The sequence below is a fragment of the Geospiza fortis genome, unplaced genomic scaffold (assembly GCF_000277835.1).
Source record: "Geospiza fortis unplaced genomic scaffold, GeoFor_1.0 scaffold456, whole genome shotgun sequence".
Taxonomy (NCBI): domain Eukaryota; kingdom Metazoa; phylum Chordata; class Aves; order Passeriformes; family Thraupidae; genus Geospiza; species Geospiza fortis.
The window spans coordinates 697,033-697,420 of record NW_005054462.1 but is presented as its reverse complement, the minus strand read 5'-3'; the positions used below and the strand labels follow the sequence as shown (position 1 = coordinate 697,420).

At 61.6% G+C, this 388-nt stretch overlaps 1 protein-coding gene across 1 annotated transcript in view; it reads left to right on the top strand.

Moving 5' to 3' along the window:
- Positions 1 to 388, top strand: part of DMRT2 (doublesex and mab-3 related transcription factor 2) — a 5,281-nt gene that overhangs the window by 1,241 nt on the left and 3,652 nt on the right. The window contains exon 2 of the mRNA XM_014309877.2: positions 63 to 127. Within this exon, the coding sequence (XP_014165352.1) occupies positions 63 to 127 (65 nt within the window). The remainder of the gene's footprint in view (positions 1 to 62; positions 128 to 388) is intronic.

Sequence of the window (388 nt, the reverse complement as noted above, 5' to 3'; positions counted from 1 at the left end):
CCCGGCTGTCGGGGAGCCTTAAGTCCCAGGTGCTGGGATAGGGTGTTCCTTGTCTCGATTAGTCTGGGGCAGCGGCCCTTGCTGCGAGGAGCTGAGGGACGCGCTCTTCCTGCCCCACCTGCCTTTGGTAAGTGCAGTGCGCAGAAGGAAGGACAGGGAGGTCGTGTGGGAGCAGGTGGGGGTCGGAAGATGCAGCTTCCGCAGAGAGGTCTAGGAGCTCACACTACCTTTGCGATGTGTGAAGTCCAGCTGTCCTCTGCCTGTCTCCCAAGTCTGAACGCAGCTGGCAGGAGGGTTTTCGGGATCCTGTAATAAGCAGGAGCCTGTTAAGGCCGGACAGAGCCGTAGCGCTGCAGCGCGGGGCATTGCCCTGGGACGGTTCCTCCCT